Below are 19,158 nucleotides of genomic sequence, written 5' to 3'. Positions count from 1 at the left end.
ACTTCCGATACACTCACACGGAGAAAAAAGATTAGTGGCTGTGACTATTCGTGGTTGGTAAAACAGGATTTAGTTTCACGCAACAGAAAAATTAGAAACTATTACTCATTGAGTTAGCGGCCTATGCTAACCCGAGTTGGTAAATGATGATCTAGTGCTCCTAACTGGGACCGTGATACCACTTGACACACCGACTAGTCACAGAAACCCAACTCCTTCACTCTCAAATTTACCAACCCGGAATAGTTGCATTGTCCACCTCGTCAGGTTTGCTTACCTTGAAATATGGTAAACAAAGACAGCACTAAGTTGTATTTTACGACCAATCTGGAACTTTCAACATACACTTATTTGAAGGTAATGCGTACTATGAAATAAGTTGCATTTCTAAAAAGAATTGGTGGGAGAATCAAATTCGAGATATTAATTCTGATGTAAGTAAATTTATGTACACTCTAGTGACTTCTGCATTTCTTGCTTAAGATCCTAATAACAATTTTACTGATGTAGATAAGTATGTGTATTTGTTGTTTCCATGCTCCAATTACTAATTACAAACTAAGAAGTTATACTTGTTCTTTTCTGAAAATGTTTCTTCAGATGGAAAAATTAGGTGTTTCCAGTGAAAACTAGTGAAAGTCAAGTGTTAGTTCAGAATTCGATCAGGCTCTATCCATTGAGTTCTTAAAGATTAAATTAAATAACAAAGAAAATAAAGTACCTGCGTAAATGAGCTAGATGAATTAAAAATAGCAAACAGTACAGTATTAAGTAAAAAAAAATTAATTAATTAGGTAAAATAAAAATAAATTTAAAAAATCTACCTAATAAATAACAAAATTATATGAAATTTAGGCCTTAGCAAAAAATTGCAAGTAAGTCGGTATGGATCTCATAATATATTGTACATCTTGGCGGAAAAATCTAAGTTGATTGCAGAAATTCTAGTTTTTCAACAAAATCAAAGTTATATGCCGATTTTTCGTCGCGACGATTATCGCTCGGTTTTAGCTTAATGCGTAGGGTTCTCGGCTAGTATTAGGTAGGTTGTAGGTTCGAACCCCGACAAAGGTGAAAAAATAATGTCGCCAAAATACACTGGATTAGCCTCCGAGAGATTAATCTTTTTCATTTTTCACGGTTTCGGTGAGTTTAATTGTGCATAATCGTTTTATTTGGGGGGAAAAGGGCTCTTTTCCAACACCTTCTGTTACAAGCCCCAGTTTTTGTGTGCCGCCAGATTGGAGCTGGAACAATCTCGATTCATTCTGTAAACCAGGCATTCAATAAAGCCTACCAGGCGTTTATTCTTACATAACAATACGAGTAAGGAGTGAAACTTTAATACTTGGCAAGATTTACCAACCCGCGTAGTCGGAGAAGGCAACCCGCCCGCCCGTGACACCGTTAGCCATACTTACCAACCCGCTTTGTTCGGATCAAACAGGAGTGTAGCTATGACGAAAACGAAATAGGCGGGTTGGTAAACATAGCCCTTTTCCTGGTTGCGGCCACCAATCTCTTTTCTCCGTGCATGCATGAATCAATCTCTGCTCGTAATGTCATCAGTCGTTTAATGTGTCACTCTTCTCAAGATTATTCACTTCCGCCCAAGATACGTTGCAATTTAAATAGGAGCACTTCCATAAATATGTTTATGAAGATATCAGCGGACAGTTACTGGATCAGACTTGCTTAGTTCACCCAGTAATTAGACCAATTCATGATATAAACAATACAATTTTCTTGTGAATCAGTTTATTGGTTATTTCTAGCATTTGAAGGTACGTATAGGAACTTTAATTCAAAGCCCAAAATTTTGATGTGAAATAAGATAGTTCTTACATACTGGTCATCATGGTATCCTTTTGCTACCGTTCTTGCTACACTGGAATAAAAGTCTATTGGATTTAAAGTTCTGACTCTTAAAAAAATTGACAAGAAAAAGATCTCTTTATTTAATTTGATTCTCGCTTGAATCGAGAGGTAAATCTGTTAATTGAAGCGGGTTTCCTACTGACTCAAGCAAAAATTCTATTGAATCAAGAGGATTTTTTCATGTCACTTTTTTTAAGTGTCTGGACCCTGGCTCGTAGAGACTTTTTTCCAGCGTACTTTCAAGTTGCAATAATTGAATAATCGCCAGTTTTTGAATGAGACTTATGAAGTCTCCAAAGTAACAAATACATTTTTGTCTTTACTCCAATGTGTGCGCACAATTTGCGAGTGGCAGTCATTACTTTATTTGATTGCGGTGAACGAAACTATGATGTGAATGCGCAGGCGCACTAATGAGATTGAAGATATCAATCACTAGGTTTTACGAAAGATGAGATCTCTTACATTGATGGTTGATGAAAAAAGTTGTTCAAACTAATCTCATCATCATTTTCTGCCTATCTATTAGACGCTTAAGAATAACAGTGGCGTGGCGTGAATTGCGATATATCGATTAATATGCCATTTAAAACTATGGAAAAGGATCGATAAACAGGGTGTTTGCAGCGAACACCTTAATAATCGATTCTTTACCATAGGTTTACATGGCATAACAATCGATACATCGCAATTCACGCCACGCCACTGAAGAATAGTGTGAGTCGGAGACGGACGTTTTATCACATTGTGCCCCGATTTCACACTTTTGAATACGATTTGTTGAAAACAGACATGTGTAAAAAAATTTTTTTTGTATTTTTCTCCAATTTTTAGACGTCATCATGATAAAAATTATTTTATTTATACCCGAACAGTTTAAAAGTCACAAATGAAAATTATAATATTTTTTAACAAGAATCAATTTTAACCATAATTATTTTTTGAGATTAAACATGGAAATGTAAAGCATTTACAAATTAATAAAAGTGAGTATATCAACGGAAGCACTACCAAACCCTGTATATAGGTTTGTGACTTTACAGACTTCCTCATAGACTGTATTTTTTGAATACTTAACATCGTTTTTAAAGGCTGCAGTGACTTTCCATCTTCGTGTGAATGAAGTCCTCTGAAAACTTCAATGAATGAAGTTGATTTTCGCTTCTTTTAAAAAATATAATTGGAGCGGAAATTTGAACACACCCCAAACGAGATACGTGGTTTCTGAGTTTTACCGTCGATATGTAGTGTGAATATCGATTACCATCAGCCTATCCACATCAAGCGTTGCCTGATTTTCTCTCGGCTTTTGTTTCTTACAATAAAACCAAGCAACATTTTGCCTTAAAATTGTGTGCCGGAATTAATATTCTCTATACTATACGTGAAATTCACGAAACCAATAATTAATTGATTAATCTCCATCCCTTAAACTAGTGACTCCTTTTTTCCTCTTTGCCAAAAGGAAAATATTGTTTTTGGAGACTCGGAATACGCGATCGAAAAGATTTAAAGTCTCACCCAGAGCTGTCAGCAGCTCCACTTTTCCAATAACTTAAGATCATCAAGGAACTTTGACTCGAATGCTGCCATTTCCTGTTTCGCTAGCATCAAGCAAAAGTCCACACCTTTATCACCATCCCGCCTCTCCGCTAAATAAATGTGGTTGGGCCACGGAGGGATATTCTTCAAATGTTTTGGGCCACCCCAGCCGAAATCCTTTTCATCAAGACTGAAATACATTGACCCTCCCACACCCACTTTTGTTTCCTCCTGAGATATCGTGTTATTCAACAGAAAATTCTCAAAAAATTTCCGATGATCATTTGCATCCAATTCGCTCACTACGGAGCTGATAGCTTTGGCTGCTACTATTAGACCATCTTGTCCAGCTATATCATCACTAGACATATCAACAGTACAGCCGAACACGCAGTTCCCGTAGTAATTGTCAGGCACGGGGGGCTGTAATCGCTTCCTAAGATCAGCAGGCAAAATAAACCGAACGTGCTTGTTTGTCAACCCGGCCTTAACGAAGCATGTCAACACGTATGCACAAGTAACTACAACTGTAGACATCCTGACTGGCGGCTCTTGTGAGGTATTTTGAACCTGCAAAGAGGTTATTCGCCTCCTGAGGTTTTCGATGTCGTCGACTGTTAATCTAAATGATCCGTGCATCCTATCATTAAATGGCTTTTCCATAGGTTTGACGCTCCTATTCCTAGGTCCGCCTGGTGTCAGGGGTGTTGATAAGTGATCCAAAAAAAGTTGTTTGATATTTTTCGGATCGTCGATAAAGGCACGGTCAAAGATCGGTATCAAATTTTGAGGTAACGGTGGGTCGTCTCCATGTCTGCAGATGTGAGCCCACGATTTGAGGAAAAGAGCCAATGATGCCCCATCTTGCGCAGCGTGGTGGAAGGTGATGCCAAGACAGATATCACCACTCGGGAACAGTGTGATCTGTAGCGCCAACAGTGATGCTTCCGCTTCTGAAACTCGCAGTGGAGGCAGCAATTGCTGGAGGTCTGTTTCTTGTTGGAAGGGATCGTCGAATAATTTTTGGGGGTCGGCATCCGTTTCGGCTATCGTAAGAGGGACTGAATCGTTGTCCTTAATACGGATGTGGGGCTCGTCAGAGTGCAGCGACCAGATCAAAGTCCCCGCCAAAGGTCGAAAGTTTTGAAGGGTGAGAGAAAGGGAATCACGGAGTTTTGGAATAACTGTCTCTGCAAAAGCAGAGATAGGAAGATGCGTCTCGTAAAAGAAGAGACGCTGATTGGGAGGAGCGCGTAGGGCCAATAAGTCGAAATGAGTGAGACCGATGCGATCTTGAAAGGCGTTGTTTACCGGGGCGGTCGGTGGAGAAACTGGAACTACGTTTAGTACGGCTACTGAGCTCGATATTGACATCACTGCTCGTTGAAAGCTAAAAGTCGGAGAACGCTGTGTGAAAATCAATGAAAACTGATATGTATTGGCGTGTAGTAAACTTATCGATTATATCGATATCGAATACATCGATATCGAATATTCCGATTAATTTAAGATATCACTGAACGTCGTTGCGGAACATCAAGTTTAGGCCATTTATGCACTCGGAAAATTTATGAATTTCAGAATTTCATATAGGATAATATGTAAAATACATATTTTTAACACGGCTGAAGAAATTACACTACAGTTTGTAATGATGCTCGATTGAGTTGACTAGTTTTTTTTCCAAAAAAAGAGACGAAAAAGAAGGAAGAGACACTTCACTTTCAAACACGCGATGTAGACACTCGAGTAACGTAAACCTTAATCATCGCGCGATCACGTGGGTGATAAAAAGAGAGTTCCACTGCTTTAAAAAGAGAGAAGAGTTTTCGGAGGCGGATGCGACAAGTTCAACCAGTACTTGAATATCAGTGAGATAAGATGTCTGCTGCAGTCGAAAAGCTCAACATATGTAGGTAACAACCATGAAGGGGGCCGAACTTCCGTTGTTGCTGAAAACGAGTCCGCTCTCTCTCTCTCTCGCGCACCAGTCACTACCAGACTACCACTTCTTCCGTTTGGGTAGGGGCCCGGGCCCCTGGATCTGCACGTTGATTTTTAAATCGTTAGTGAATGGCCTAAATCGATAGACAGCGTTGCTAAGATAGGGAAATATCGATCGGGCTCATTCAATAACGATTTCAACGATCGATCCGCAGACCCCAGTCGATTTTTGACTCGTTATCGAAGGACCTGAATCGATAAAAATCATTGCTGCGATATAGAAATATATCGATCAGGCTCATTCGATAACGATTTCAACAATCGATCCGCAGACCCCAATCGATTTTTGACTCGTTATCGAATGACCTGAATCGATAGAAATCATTGCTGCGATAGGAATGTATCGATCAGGCTCATTCGATAACGATTTCAACAATCGACCCGCAGGAGAGAGTCACGGTACTCTCGGGGGTCTGTTCATCGATCCAGTAATTGTGATGGTGGGCGGATGAAACCGGTTAATCCTCTTTTGCTAAATTATCAACAGTGGCGTGGCGTGAATTGCGATATATCGATTGGTATGGCATTTAAACCTATGGAAAAGGATCGATAAACAGGGTGTTTGCAGCGAACACCTTAATAATCGATTCATTACCATAGGTTTAAATGGCATGACAATCGATATATCGCAATTCACGCCACGCCACTGATTATCAACTTGTTTTAGCTTGTAGGTATTAATGTCTTTGCTCATGAGTTCACGCCAGCTTTTTTGTCTGAATTTTGAATGGCATGAAAGGATATAGTAAGTAATGAAACACAAATCGCGTAAAACAATTGATCCAAATATGTGCTTTTAAAACGCACGTCATTAGCAAACTGTAAAATCACGTTTCTTCATTTGAGATGCTGCGGACTCCTGCTACACCTTATTTGGACCGCTTTTAACAGAGACGAACCAAGCCACAGCAGCTATTGCAAAAGTTAACAGGGCAATTTAACATTTCATGTGAGAACGTCTGTACGGATTTCTTTGAAAATGTTAGGGAATTTGCTTCGCCTTATGGAGAAAATTCACTAAAATTTGCAGGAAAATCCGCAGAACATTTTTCGTGTATAAAATTTAATTGCTCGATTAAATTTGCCAATAGCTGATGTGACTTGATTCCTTCCTGTTAAACGCGATCCATTTTTACGTCGGATAACTAGTCATCGTAATTTTTTTAAATCATTTTTTTTTTTATTTCTCTTTTTTCTAAGCGGAATATTTTGAATGATTCAATATTTTTTTAAGTTGGTTTGTACCTCTTTAAAGCAATAAGACAGGAGTGAAAATAGGACACCGCAATGAAGATACGCAGCGTCACACTTAAGCCATCAATGTAAGATATGAATTTGATGTAAATTCTTAGAACACGATATTCTCAGGAATTTGTCATTGTGATTCAGAAATGATAAATTTTCGTTAAAAATTGTTAAGATCTCCAAATTCGGTTCGTACACTCTCAGGAAAAAGAGTGGCACTTATACTTATGCCCAACACACACTAGAGGTATATTTTCTAAAATATTACGCAAATTAACGGCAATCACTCAGTTTAATATTTTAGTGCGAGTACATATAAAAAAAAAAGAGATTAAGTTGATCCAGCATGCCTTAAACGTCCTTTGGTTTTAGATGCTGATGCTCCCACTGGTAACATGTGCTGCTCTACTGGCAAGCGTCTCTGCACAGGACTCAGCTTTACAACTTGGACTTTTGAGTGGTTATGAGGGAGTCAAGAGGAGACTAGAAAATTATGCCGAAAAACTATCGCTTGAAGAGCGATACAAAGATATAGATCTGAAGTATCTGACGCAGAGACTAGACCACTTCACGCCCTCCGTTACGGATACTTGGAAGCAGGTAAGCGATTAATGCGCGAAATGCTGGAATACATTTTGAAGATGCAAAAAGAGAAAACTTATAAATATGTGGACTCCTTAGGCCTCTGCGAGATTTTAGAATAAAAATAATCTTACCTTAATATTAATAAAATAAACACTCACATTAATCACCCTTATTACGACAGATGTTTCCGATTCACGTTTGGTCTCATAAAATGGAAATGTTTTTTCAACGAGTCCAAAAAATGTATCCAGTCAAAACGTATGCACATCACTGTGTCACAAATTTCTGGCCAACAAAATCTGAGGATTAAGTGTCAAGTAGGGCTTTTATCCAAGACAGCAAGACATCATCACAATTTATCGAACAACCAACTGTGCAAATATCATATTTTTTGTCTAATTTTAGTTGGAAGCAAAGATCTGTTTACTATGAATGGCAACAATTGTGTTCAGTTGGTTTTACGAATGAACTTAGTACCATGTTTACCATTTGCAATAATAATGTGCAAAAGTGTTAACTATAAAATGACAAGATGATTCTCAATTACATACCAGAAACTGGAATTCTACTGCTATCGTGGTTGATGTTTCTGCTGAAAACAATGGTGTATTGATTAAACAATGCAATGAGAAATTATTCAATACAATAAAGGCCCTGGCAAAATAGTTAAAATTTATACCTATTTAAACATAAATTAATTAACTTCCTCACTATTTAAAGTTATTTACCGTTATTTTAAAGTATATTTTTCGTTATTTTTTCCAGCTTTATGCAGAAAATTTTGAGCATTATGGTGGCAACAATTTAATTTTTTTAATGATAGGAGGAGAAAGTTCAATCAGCACTGACTGGTTGCGGCGAAGTTTCATGTCTAAGCAAGCTGAGAAATTTAAAGCTGCAACTTTTACAACTGAACATAGATTCTACGGAAAAAGTATACCACGGTATCGTAACTTAATCAATTTGCAATTTTTGTAGCACTTGTTATTAAAGCACTTCCTTTAGAATTATAAAGAAAAAAAACTACTTGCAAGAATTGCGAGTAGGATGCCATGAGCAAGTATTGCGTAAAGGGATGGATTTTAGAAATTTCTGCCGTACTCTTTCAACGTGAACATGCAAGTCTACGTGCAATTAATAAGGGCTCTTCAATAGCTGCAACATTCTTACATGCAATAACTCATTGAGTAGTGTCCTAAAGTACAGCTAGGTGAAGCCTTCAATTATTTATTGTCCCGTGAGAAGTGTACATAACAACGATGAAGACAGATAATTTCACGAAAAAATTGATTTTTTAAGTATTGAAACGTCTGACTTTTCATAATGATTTTGTCCACGAATCTGACCGTCTTTTACTTTTGTTTAGGGACTTATCAATAGAATCATTGAGGTATTTGAGCAGTGAACAAGCACTGGCTGATCTGGCGCATTTTATCACTCAGATGAACATCAAACATGGTTTCAAAAATCCAAAATGGATCGTCTTCGGAGGGTCCTACGCTGGATCCTTGGCTGCTTGGCTCAGATATAGGTATCCTCACTTGGTATACGCTGCTGTAGCTTCCAGTGGTCCTCTACTCGCGAAGGTTGATTTTCACGGTGAGTATTTGAACTTCATAAAAATAAAAAAAAAACAAAGGCAACAGCATCAAAATAAACAACAAAAATTATAACAACAACAACAACAGCAACAACAAGTTCCATAAAAATGTGGCTTAAATAGATACCAGTGAGCCGCAGAAGATGAGAAGGCTTGATCGCATTTATGAGGAGTTCGGCGATTATGTTCGGCACCACAATACGCGACGCTATGCTGCCATGCTGAGGAAGAACGCCGTATGAACATTCAAGAGTTGCCACATTTTCTTTCTATTAAATGTTTATTTTTGAGGAAAGTTATGAATAGTTTCCCTTGGAATTTTCAGGAATTTTAGGTGAAATTACATGCAAAATATTCTGAAAAATCGAAAGGTAAATACTCATTAATTTACCGGGAAATTAGCGTTTTATCAAAGGAAATTTGGCAACGCCAGAAGGTTCATACGGCGTTTTTCCCCAGCACGGCAGTATGGACCAAATTCAATAGAAATACTTGATCCTTTAACCAGAAAACTTTATGGGTTACATCTTACGGTGGATCTTCAGTATTTAGTTCCGCATCTTGTCATGACTTTTATGTATTGTATACTTTTGGCAATTTCTAAGAAACGCGTCTTGCAAGAACTTTGCAATATATTAGATTGTTGAAAGCTGTAAATTTATACCACACGAGAAATATTGCAATTAAATTGCGCGAATAGTTGGAACATAATTCCAATTTTCGGTGTGACGATAATTGCGATTACAGAGGGGGAGTTTGAAATAAAATTGTACCAGATTCATGTTAAGCTTGTTGCCTGAATAGTCGCCTTTTTCAAGCAAGCGCCTGAAGCAGGCTCGCCACATCCCACCTCGGGCCCTGGTACCAGTTTTAAGGTCCGAGCCCCTAGCACGGAGGGGGGGGGGGGTCCGAGGGAAAAATGGGTGGTTTTCATAGGAGGATTATAATTAAACAAGTGGTTAGAAATGGAAACAAAATAATATGAACTATGCAAAACGATTATTTCGATAACGGAACTTGGCTGTTTTGAAAACGCCTTCAAATGCGGATTAGGTGGGGATTCGGCCGGTCGGATTTTTCGTGGGGATTCGGCCGGTTTCTGATTTATTATTCAGAGTATGGAAAGTTTGGCAACAATGCACAGAAGAAACATGAATAAAACGTGGTGTACTTACTTTATACTCAACGCTGAGACCCAATTCCTGAACTTTCCTACAAATTGACTGGTTAAAATGAAAGTTACACCCGTGCAATTTTGCGTCAGGATATTTTGACAAAACGGATATGACAGCAATCTCAAAATCTAAACAGAAACTTTCTGGCTTCCACGTTGGAAATTTTTTCGTTTAACAAATGAAATAAGCGTTGATAAGTACGTTTCTGCTTGTTCGGAAGTAAAGCGTAAAAAATAGGAATGCAGCAAACAGAATGGTGGGTGCTTCTGTACTTTGCATGAATTGTATACAGTTGAGTAAATTGTTTTGGACATGCAAAAAATGTCCCGTCAATAAAAAAGTCTTGTTTAATAGTACTTCTTGGATTAATTTTGTCCATCCAAACACTAAAATTCGGTCTTTTTGACCGTCGTCACAAATTAAAAAATTTGATCCGTCCGACTGTCAGTTCACGACCCCGGTAAGCGTGATTTCAATCTCGAGATGTCACCAACATGATAAGAGTATTCCTCTGCTTCGCATTAGTACATTGTTGCCAAACTTTCCGCACTCTGGATAATAAATCGGAAACCGGCCGAATCCCCATGAAAAATCCGACCGGCCGAATCCCCACGCGACCCAAATGCGGTGTGATACCTCACGCCATTCCAGAGAGTTCTAATAGTTGTATCATTGCGCCGTAAGAATGTGACGGAAAATTACAATTGAAATAGTCTCCATGCACGCTGGGCGTGTCGATTTCCTTTGACATTTTTGCAGTGGTGAATGCATAGCTGAAGTGCGCTCCAGCTAGAATTGTATTTGGCAAATGGGTGGTTTTTCTACAAGGATAAAAAATAAACGAGTGGTACGGAATATAACAAAAGAATTTGAACTATGCAAAACGATAATCCGGGTATCGGAACTTGGCTGTTTTGAAAACGCCTTCGAATGCGGCGTAATACCTTACGCATTCCGGAGAATTCAAATAGTTGTATCCTTTCGCCGTAAGAATGTGACGGAAGATTTAAATGGAGATAGCCTCCATGCACACTGGGCTTGTCGAGTTCCTCTGAGATTTATGCCGTGGTGAATGCATAGCTGAAGTGCGCTTCAGCTAGAATTGTATTTACAAATGAGTGATTTTTCTACGAGGATAAAAAATAAACAAGAGGGCTTGGAATATAACAAAAGAATATAAGCTATGCAAAACGATAATCCGGGTATTGGAACTTGGCTGTTTTGAAAACGCCTTCGAATGCGGCGTGATACCTTACGCATTCCGGAGAGTTCAAATAGTTGTATCATTGCGCCGTAAGAATGTGACGGAAGATTTAAATGGAAATAGCCCCCATGCACGCTGGGCGTGTCGATTTCCTTTGACATTTTTGCAGTGGTGAATGCATAGCTGAAGTGCGCTCCAGCTAGAATTGTATTTAGCAAATGGGTGGTTTTTCTACGAGGATAAAAAATAAACGAGTGGTACGGAATATAACAAAAGAATATGAACTAGGCAAAACGATTATCCGGGTATCGGAACTTGGCTGTTTTGAAAACGCCTTCGAATGCGGCGTAATATCTTACGCATTCCGGAGAATTCAAATAGTTGTATCATTGCGCCGTATGAATGTGACGGAAGATTTAAATGGAAATAGCCTTCATGCAGGCTCGCCATTTTTTCGAGAAATTATCGTCTAAAATCGCTAAAATTCCTCTAATGCTTCCCTTATTGCCGTGCTTTTTTTCGTGCGCTTTAGCTTCAAATTGCGTGACCACTCAGAAAGTGGATAGTCAATTTATTAATTGGTCGATCGCTACTCCGCGTAAGATGGGATTACGAGTACCGAGTACCCGCTTTGATTCTAGGTTACCTTAGATACAAGAATTTGTGACCATTAAAACCGAGGCAGATTGCCTATCGAACAGGTTGAAGGCGCGCGCGCCACGCTTGTCTTAAGAGGGAGCTGAAATCGGTTGATTGTTTTTTCTTGGCCTTATTTTTTTGTGTTTTCGGAGCACTACAAAAAATAACGGCAGCCAAGAACTCATTCATAAACGTCTGCCATAATAACTGCAAGCATGCATACATTCGTGTTCATATACGTATTTTGTCGATAAAAAGTACAAAAAATAAAGGATGTTATGTACTATCGTTGAAAATTGTAAGACTCTTAATTTTCAGAATATTTCGAAACCGTCTCGAAGTCATTGTCATCCCTGGGTAGTCACAAGTGCGAGGAAGCAGTCAGAGCTGCGAATAAAATTATGAGCGAGGGTGTGCTGAAACGCAACAAAGCGAGCACATTACCACGATCTTTTCGAGTAAGTCTTCTCTATTTTTAAACCGACAAAAGAAACAAAAACGAAATTGGAAAAGAAAATGTATCAATGTACTTGTCGAATAGTCTCGTATTAATGAGCATGTCGAACATGTCATGGGCATAAATCGCCCAGCAACGTGTCTCGTGCAATTATGAATACGCCATACTTTTCACGAGAACACTGTCTTTTAGCTTTCATGCTGCGGCTTTCAGTTTCATGCACGGCTACAAATACGATGCAACACGATGCAATACAATGTGTGTAGTTTTTCTTGTTTGCTTTTTCAGTTTAAAAAAATTGCCTTCTAGACAATGGCTATGCAACACGATGACAAGGACAATTATACAGTCGTTGCTTTAAGGCTAGACCCTCGTAAAAGAATGAGCACCCCGCAATCATTAACGTTGTCTTTGTTTTTGTTTAATCTTTATTGCATAAGATCTGTTTGTTTAATAATTATTGGTATGAAATAATTATGTCTCCCCTGTTCTACATTTTGAAAATTTATATTCTAGCACTTGTAGACCACTGGAGGATAATAAAAATGATATCAGTTATTTCTTCTTGAGTCTCGCAATACCTATCGGTTCAGCCGCCCAGTATGGGGACGTGGGAATAATCCAGAATGCCTGTGAATACATGACGGACGAGAGTATTAAATGTCCCGTAAGTGGTGATTCAGCACGTTCACGATTTTTATTTGAATAGAGAAAAGCAAACCAGTCACATTATTTCATCTTCTGTTTTATAATTTTTTGAAAGGTAGTACCACACTGAAAAAAAAAAAATATGGTAACATCTACCATACGTCTACTCGATTCTTCACACAGTGAAACTATTTAGTGAAAATCACCTGAATTATGGTTGTATTTTCCAGAACTTCAGCGATACTTACAACAATATGGTAAATGCCACCATAGAGTCTGGTGTTTATTACCATACCCGTATCACTGTGTCAGAGTATGGTAAAATCTAAGATATTATTTTTTGAGTGCAACTGCTTGTGATAATAACCTTCATACGAGCAAGAAAATTTTTAACAATTTTAGAAAGAGGATGTTCATTGGTTACCTTTCTAAAAATTAAGGAGAGAAAATTTTGAGACACCGCTGTCAAGATGGTTTAAATTCGACCCTATATAAGTTCACGCGCTCCCGCTATCTTTGGATACCTCATAAAATCGTAATTAATGAGTGACTTTAAATTGAATAATGAGCCATCTACATTTCAATTTAAGGGGCCGTCCACAAATTACGTACGGTACTTTCCCCGACTTTTACACCCCCCCCCCCCCCGTAAGACACTCGTAAGGCTAGCCTAGACCCCCCTTAAATAATTACGTAAGGCTGGTCAGACCCCCCCCCCCCACTCTTCTATCTTTTAAATGCATAATTTAATGAAAAAATGGTGTTGAAACAAATCGTATTGTTTTAAACATTACTAATCGCTGGTATAAGATCATGACAGCTGTATTGAAAAAATAATCAGTTTTTTTTTAAATTCAAAAAATTCATAACAGCTGTATTGAAAAAATAATCAGTTTTTTTTAAATTCAAAAAATTCATAAAGAATTACATTTTAACAAAAAAAAAACATTAAACGTTTAAAAAGAACGAAATTTGGACTGTAGTCAGTCTTTAAAGTAACGAAATTTGGAAGAAATAGAATCTAGAAAATTAAATTTTGACAAACAAAAACGACGTACGCCTAAGCCAGCCCTTGATTTCCCCCTATCCCGTTAGGCACCCGTAAGGCACCTCTTGACCCCCTCTCCTCTCCCCCTAGGTGCATTTACGTAATTTGTGGACAGTATCTTCGGCATGATGGTCTTGTTGATGAGTACGCTGCGCTGCACGGTCTTCCTGGGCTAAATAGTTTGACTGCAGAAGCATAATCCATGGGTCAAAAAAGATATTTTCACCTTCGCAAAAAGTTTGTCTACATCGTTTTCAGTCGATGCCAAGATCTTCCTCCCATTTTTGGGACAGTTATTTAGTGAACTGTTATTAGTGTGGAACATATTGTGGATGTAGTATAGCCAAAATTTGGCTATTATTATCAATTTCATCACAGGTATACTTGATCGCCAACCGGATCTATGAAAATTCATCTTCTAATTTTCGATTTACTGATTGTGCATTTCTATTTTGTGGCTATCTAACAGATTTTTCCTAAATTTCGGCATTGATGCGCCATAAGTCAGAAAAATAACCCTCCAGCTCTCACACTTTCTAGCGATGAATTCATCCATGACTTCAAAAATATCGATTTCTCAACTTAAGGGTTGCTTTTGGATTGGGGCACCGAAGAAGAAGAGGAGGAGGGGGAGGCAAGTCTTTCCCCTTGAAAGACCCAAGACCCCCTAAAATTTCCCTTCAACTTGAGATGTAACTTTTTTTGAGGTTCTCATTTCCCTTTTATTATTTAGATAACATATAGTTCATTTTGATAATTTCAAGGCAAAATAGCATGGAAGTAGCCACTTTTTATTCCTTTTATTCCTTACATACCGCCAAAATTCAGTGAAAAAGATTAGTTTCCCAAAAATCTAGGGAAGGGGGCTGTAAGCTCATTGTTTCGCTTGTTTCCAAAAAATAAAAACAACTATAAAGTAGTGATAACGCTCATTACGGTCCACAAAATACGTGCCTGCAGTGACCTTAAACATACCCTGTACATTAGTTTCGATTAAAGCTATAGAAATGTTCTATTCTTGCCAGGTTCATCGATATGCCGAGTTCAGCAAACTCATCAGAGGGGGCCAATGCCTCGCCCATGAATTTGCGAACTTGGTGGCTTTTCTTAAGGATACTAATTTGGGAGTTCTTTTTGGAGGTGAGTTCTTTAAGCGTGCACTATGCGTATCCTTACCTGGTTTCGTTAATATGCCTCTCTTGATCTCTCACCCTTCATCATTGAGTCAGAGAATTTTCAAGCACGTCGCGAAAATACTTTTGAGGAATATTACGATTCTCTTTGCTTTTAGCGGTGGCAATATACTGAGTGATCCAGACCACCCCGTCCACTGTCTCTATCCGGAGAACCACTGAAAATCGATTTTTAAGGGCCAGGCCCGCCACAAGAGTGGGGATACTGGGCCCATGGTACCGGGGCCCGGGCCTTGGACCCAGTGTCCCCACCTTTGTGGCGGGCCTGACCCTCAAAACTCGATTTTCAGTGGTTCTCCGGATAGAGATAGTGGACGGGTGGTCTGGATCACCCGTATAAGCAATTCCAAAATCCCCGCCAATTTTTCCTGGCTCTCCAGTGCGCAAAGCTTCTGAGATATAATGATATTCCCTTTTAGAAAATTCTGTCACTCATCATGGTCGGAGGTGGTTAGGGACCTACCTCTTTGCGGTGACAGGCATCAGTCTTCTGTAAATGTCACCTTACATCGATAACCACTTGCAATGTCAATACAACTGTATCTATAGGCTGTCTCTTTAAAGATGTTAATGAATGATAAACACGGGATTCCACTACCGTTCAGATATACAACATTATATCGAGCAAGGGAAATTCGCCGGAGAAGCAAGCGGGCCGATTATTGAAATTGATAGACAAAGCTATAGACAAGGGGAAGAAAAAAGGGATATAGAATAAGGATCCTATTGGTGGAAAAGGGTGGTTACAATGGACAAAGGAGGTCGGTAATAGATTAAATAACGGCCACCAACAAGAGGCTTATAATTCGTCCATCGTTTTCTCCTTTAGTATATAGGAACCACCCACTTCAACCAATAAGAACGCTCCATACTCCTTATATATGTCTTTTATGTCTATCACTTCGTCTATCAGTTTCAGTAATCAGCCTGCAGCCCGTTTTGACCCAGATATTGACGGTGACTTTTCAAAAACGCGTATCTCGTTTGCGGTGATGCAAAATCGCCGCTACAATTGTATTTTATTAGTGGAGCAAAGCAACAATCTTGCTTGGAGTTTTTGCGGAACATTCCTCATTAGAGAAAATGAAATCAGGGATCTTTTCAAGAAATTATGTTACGTATTTTTTCATTTGAAAAATAAATTAAAACATGCAGGAATCATGCTACTGCAGCATCACATATCGAAGTACGGATTTTTTCGGTTATACCGTCGATATATTGCAATTGCGAATGTTTTCTTATACCATCAATTTTCATTCACATTTTTAGTTCGACAATGGTTCTACCAAACTTGCACCGAGTTCGGTTGGTTCTTTACGTCCAACAGGAAGAATGACTTATTTGGAGATAAAATAACTACTGACTTTGGCGACAGCATTTGCACAGACGCGTACAATAGAAAGTAAGTCAAAAGCATTTAATTAGTTGGAAAAAGTTACCACAATCAGGAATCGTTTCATTATAAGCTTTCATATCGTTGTGTATCGAAGTTTTATTTTAAGATACATTTTTAACTATGTCCCTTCAAACTAAGTTTTTTTTTTTTTATAAACTTTAGCAGAAATTGAGGTTTGCCACAAGAAAAAGTACTCCTTAAAAGTTATTAATCTCTGCACGTCCGCATTTAGTGATAATACTTCTACGCACAATATATGCATTTAGAAAATATCATCATACCCTCAAAGTCACACTTATAGAGTTACATTCATACATGTAGAGTTATTTATGGAATACGAGTATTGACTGATTTTCTTAAAGGCTCAGAACTTTTATTTTGAAAATTACTTTCAGGTTTGACACATCTTTCGTCGAAAGGTCTGTGAACGAGACTAATTTGAACTACGGAGGGTATAACTTACCTGTGACCAGAGTGGCGTTTGTTCACGGAATGAATGACCCATGGTCTCCACTTGGCATCATGAAAAAAGCTCCCAAAGGAAGTGTCGCTATCACCATTAAAGGTTCGTTGCAAACGTTTGTACTTTTATTCATTCGTGTGCAGTAATTTGACGAATATTCTTGCTGATTCATTTGAATTAGAGAATGCCTTAGTAAGGAGGTTACAAACTTTTAGATTTTAGGCAGATTTCCTACCTTTCATCTCTCAACCATATCCATGCAACGAGCAATTCTAGAGGACTTACGTACATTTTCAAATGAATTTCGGAAGACGGGGAGATTCCTCAGGGAAAGCAGTTGATAATACAATTTTACAGTATGCAATTCCGATAAAAATCGTTATATGCACTATCATAGTGGATGACGTCATACATTGATGACGTCATTTTTTTAGGGCGATATCTCTATTAATATTGGACGCAGAAACTCAGCGCTCGAGGAGATCATATTATTGTTTTGCTAATTTATAAGCTTAAACCATCAAAACACGATTTTAGCGCAACTGACTCATGCTCACTCGCAAATAGACGTATTTCTGCCAAACGGAACTATGTACATTAACACATGAGCCCTGGGACCCATAAGAATATGTTCATAACAGGGCTCACGTTATAATACACATAGTTCCGTTTGATAGAAATATGTCCAAATGAAACTCAGTTCCGAGTCGTTGGGTTAACCTTATTTCTATACCATGGAGACTTGAGTTCATTTTCTTCTTCTCCTTTTTGCCATCGAATAATGAATAACGGTCATTACAGGAGTTGCTCACTGTGCGGACATGATGCCAGATCAAGACACTGATTCACAACCGCTCAAAAACGCGCGAGCAAGGATATCACGGATGTTGGAACGATGGATAAAAGCAAAGACTTCTGAAGATGAAGAATTGTCTCTAGCAGATTTTTGAAAATCACACTTTGGAAAATCAAAACAGTGTAGAATAACAGTGACATCAAATCCATTGCAAAAGTATTATCATTTACCATGACTTTGACTGCACAATGTGTTTTAGGAGGTAATGGAGATGTTGTATGTGTGAGGAATTTGCGATTTGACTATTAATCCTTATGTAAAAGTTCGCGAGAAACACGATGGTTCCACTGGTTTTCTCTAAAATCAACTCCCAAGCTCAAAAAAAGCTCTCAAATTGAGGCCAAAATGTAGGGGATATTTCACGCTATCCTGAGAGTCTACCTCTACATCAAGACAAACTCAGAGTTTGCAAGGATACGGAGAAAATACATTGACAGGGCTGCCACTTTATTTGGGAACTCTAAAACTGAAAACACGTCAACCCTGCTGATGTATTTGCTCCCTAGCTTTGCATGGAGAGTTTGTCTTGATGTAGACGTGGACTCTCAGGATAGCGTGGGATATCCCCTTCATTTTGGCCTCAACTTGAGAGCTTATTTTTTGAGCTTGGGAGTTGATTTCAGAGAAAACCATTGGCACCATCGTATTTCTCGCGAAATTTTACGTTCGAATCAACAGTCAAATCGCAAGTCCCTCACACATGCAACATCTCCGCATTTCGACTCAGCTAACCCAAATTAGTGTTGTACAAAGACTTATCGGTGCCGTGCAGCAAATTTGAGTTGTGCTCCGACTTATTCGGGCTACACTTCAACTTATTGGAATAGCACGTCAACTCATTGGAGTTGTACTAATGTTTTAAGTAGTTAAAATTACATAATTTTTTTGCTGATCAAATAACTTGAAACACGCTGTTCAATATTATTAGTAAGGTTGCGTACAACACAAATTTAGGTCGGGCGGAATAATTCAACCTCCGTCTCCATTGCAGTGATTAAAAAAAAAAGTTGATAATCAATAAATAAATTAAATATACGTAGATACACAAAACTTGTATTGCCTTTCTATCCATTTGTACATCGTATTAAACTTTTTGAGTATTACAATGCTCCTCATGTGATCTTTATCCAGAATAAGACAGCTTACCCTAAAAAATATGGAGCCAAATCCTTCATCCAAAAAACAAAAACAGACAATACATACGTAACTCTCAGTCCCTAATTAA

At 38.4% G+C, this 19,158-nt stretch overlaps 2 protein-coding genes across 2 annotated transcripts; one reads left to right on the top strand and one right to left on the bottom strand.

Moving 5' to 3' along the window:
• Positions 1 to 2,718: 2,718 nt before the first annotated feature.
• On the bottom strand, positions 2,719 to 5,405 carry LOC109030514 (phenolic glucoside malonyltransferase 1-like). Its single transcript, XM_019041511.2, has one exon. The coding sequence runs from the start codon at positions 4,792 to 4,794 to the stop codon at positions 3,409 to 3,411; it is 1,386 nt and encodes a 461-aa protein (XP_018897056.2). The 5' UTR covers positions 4,795 to 5,405; the 3' UTR covers positions 2,719 to 3,408.
• A 452-nt stretch (positions 5,406 to 5,857) lies between these two features.
• Positions 5,858 to 18,081, top strand: LOC109030513 (putative serine protease K12H4.7). The gene is given in 11 exon segments (XM_072298455.1): positions 5,858 to 5,881; positions 7,042 to 7,269; positions 8,020 to 8,198; positions 8,621 to 8,853; positions 12,191 to 12,330; positions 12,846 to 12,850; positions 12,852 to 12,996; positions 15,051 to 15,165; positions 16,488 to 16,620; positions 17,010 to 17,179; positions 17,879 to 18,081. Coding segments are annotated over 11 exon segments (1,506 nt in total). The 5' UTR covers positions 5,858 to 5,872; the 3' UTR covers positions 18,028 to 18,081.
• The last annotated feature ends 1,077 nt before the right edge of the window (positions 18,082 to 19,158 follow it).

Source organism: Bemisia tabaci, chromosome 3 (genome assembly GCF_918797505.1).
Source record: "Bemisia tabaci chromosome 3, PGI_BMITA_v3".
In the NCBI taxonomy this organism is placed as follows: domain Eukaryota; kingdom Metazoa; phylum Arthropoda; class Insecta; order Hemiptera; family Aleyrodidae; genus Bemisia; species Bemisia tabaci.
Note: the sequence above shows the minus strand (reverse complement) of the source record. Positions and strands in the feature narration are given on the sequence as shown.

What these genes read in the sequence shown, in the direction of transcription:
- LOC109030514 (XM_019041511.2), bottom strand. Translation starts at nt 4,794, where the DNA reads ATGTCAATATCGAGCTCAGTAGCCGTACTAAACGTAGTTCCAGTTTCT.